The 2689-nt window shown below is 45.4% G+C and overlaps 1 protein-coding gene across 1 annotated transcript; it reads right to left on the bottom strand.

The window, feature by feature from the left end:
• Positions 1-1295: 1295 nt before the first annotated feature.
• LOC134486028 (Y-linked testis-specific protein 1-like) lies at positions 1296-2241 on the bottom strand. Its single transcript, XM_063284798.1, has 2 exons — positions 2238-2241; positions 1296-2021 (listed from the first exon to the last, which is right to left on the bottom strand). The coding sequence occupies exons 1-2, from the start codon at positions 2239-2241 to the stop codon at positions 1462-1464; spliced, it is 564 nt and encodes a 187-aa protein (XP_063140868.1). The 3' UTR covers positions 1296-1461.
• Positions 2242-2689: the final 448 nt, after the last annotated feature.

Here is a 2689-nt window from a genome sequence, read left to right as displayed (position 1 = left end):
TGGGAACTTCCTGGGGCTAGATAGGGTAACAGGGCCCACAGGTGTGTAGGAAGCCATCCAGTCGAAGGAGAGCCAGGCAAGACAAGCCAGTGCAGGAGGTCTTTGTGGTCATCTAGGGGCATTGAGAAGAGACCTCAAAAAATATTACAGGATGCAACAGAGTCTAACGTGCTCAGGGAAGCTAAACACAGGATCCACGTAACACCTGACAGAAGCTCACGGCATCCTCATCTTCCCTTTTAAATTACTTTTTACTGATCATACAAAATAAGGGGCTTTATGATACTTTCAGGAATCGATAGATATAAACTTAGTTTGGCATTCACTACTCTTGAGTTATCATCGTTAAAATGTCCTCCGGGGAAGCCTCCCCCTCACATCCACCTTCTGTAGTGATGGTTGGCTGTTCTTTAAGGAAACCAAGAGACCAATATGGATGCGGCCCAAGTTCAACTCATTCTAGACCATTTCTGTTCTTCCTGGTCTCCTGCTTCACTTTATGAGAACTCCATATTGGAATTCCTTCGTCCCTCAGTGTCCTCTACTCCCTCATGAGTTCTTTAGTCTTTCTTCCACATCCCCATCAATTTGATCTTTCTAACCCTCATCCTGGTCTCTTCTCTGCATGTGAAGGTTGCATGTATTTAAAAAGATGACTTTAGGGGCCTGGAGAGATGACCAATGGATCAAGAGCTCGTCTGCTTTGAAAGAGGACGTGGATTTGTTCTTTGAACTCATGTCCAATGGCCACCAACCACCTTTAATTCCAGCTCCAGGGGACCTGACTATTCTTGTCTCTGTGGTCTCCTGTGTTCATGCCCTGCCCCCACCCACATAATTAAAAATAATACATCTTCAGATGAGAAACAGGTTTCATTAGGTTTCGTTAGTCAAACAATCCCCGACCTTCTCTGATTCTCAGTCTGCTTGGATCAGTTTATTGGGTTTCCCCTTGAGTTCCAAGACCACCTCCCTGTTCACTGCCACTCTTTCCCCAACAGTCTGTTTCTCCATCAAACTTCACCTCAGAGAGTCTATCTATTTCTCGTCCCTCTCCACTGTTTCTTAAACATCCATCTTTTTTTTTCCGTGCCAACCCTGCTCCTCTAAGCCTCATCTCCAGTTCTTTTCTCTCCCTAAAGACCAGACCAGCTCAGTCCTGTTTGTTTTAGCCTACGTGACATTAGACTTGCTGTTCACAGCCTTTACCTTTCCGGCTTCCTCTCCATGTTCCATCCACCAAAGTTTGTCTCCTCCACCAAAGAGTTCACATACAACACGTCACATCTCACATCTTAATTTTTAGAGCAAAAACAAATTCCACTGGAAAAGATACTGGGGTTGTCAAAGGCCCTTGTGTATCTAAAACACATAAAAACATTTTTCCCCCAATCCTATAAATTACAGATCTATGTCCCCCACACTTTGTGAATTTCACCTTAACCGATCTTTTCCACCAGATTATAGACTTAGATGTGGACATTGCCAACAAACTTGATGAAGTACATGGAAGACTTGGCTAGAACTTGGTAAATGACTTTGCCAATCTTTTTGGACCCGTAACTTCTGGTGTACTGCATACATTGACCTTAAGATGTCGCTGTCAACGTCTGACTTCACCTCTGCTGGAGGAGTCTCTGGAATGATACAGAAGTTACCTTTTCTGTAATCATCCAGGAGCTGGTAGATGTATAGGACTGGATCTTTCTCGTAGGTGATGGAAAACCAGTCCTTCATGATCGGTACATGGGCTAGGACCACCCCACTCCAGTTGTCCTTAGAGCCATGTTTGCCCTCAAATTTAAGCTCCAAAGCTCGGCCAACCATGGCACTTTCGGGATGGGCGTCTTTCACTTGAGGAAACACTACTTTGTGAGGCAAGATCTTAAGCTTTAAAATCCTCTCATCGCTGTGAAGTGCCAGGCCATAGACACAGTCAATTCCGTCATACTTGACCAGATAGAGAGAGGGATTTGTTGGCAGTTGATCTAGAACGATGGCCTTCCATTGGGTGAGAGGCTCATCACCTTCCTTCCATCAATGGGAAATTCTGCAGCCCACCTTATTCCCCAGGGCCTTGGGAGAAGGCCACCTCCTCCTCTGCTTCTGGTTGGATGGTGTGCTCATCCTCCTCAGAGACATCCTCTTCTTCATCTCTGTAGACCTAATGTGGTAGTCCACGACATCCTGGTAAACTGTCTTGTTTCTATCATTCTGTGCTCAGGCTTCATACTTGCCCATGGCCTGGGTTTGAAGAGCTTGCCTTCTTAAAGCAGACAAAATGCTGTTCCCTCTATCATATGAATTCCTGAAAGAACAATGGGGGTGGGGAGGGGAGGGCACTGGACCAAGGCTCTGGTTTAAGAGAACTTTGGAGCAGGTGAGGAAGGCCATGATATTCAGGTTTGAGGATCTGAATCTAATTCTGTCGTAATCAGAAGTTCATAGGAGGGCTGGGCAATGGTGGAGCACACCTTTAATTCCAGCACTCAAAAGGCAGAGGGAGGAGGACCTCTGTGAGATCAAGGTCAGCCTGGTCTACAGAGTTAGTTCCAGGATAGCCAAAGCTACCCACAGGAAAACACTGTCTCAAAAATCAAAATCAAAAGTTCAAAGGGAAATGAAAAAAATGGTTCTCTACAGCTCAGAATAACATATTCAGACACATTTCTTCACCCCGTGGCCTCTG

This window comes from Rattus norvegicus, chromosome 3 (genome assembly GCF_036323735.1).
Source record: "Rattus norvegicus strain BN/NHsdMcwi chromosome 3, GRCr8, whole genome shotgun sequence".
NCBI lineage: Eukaryota > Metazoa > Chordata > Mammalia > Rodentia > Muridae > Rattus > Rattus norvegicus.
The sequence above is the reverse complement of the archived record's forward strand: the minus strand, read 5'-3'. Positions and strand labels throughout refer to the sequence as shown.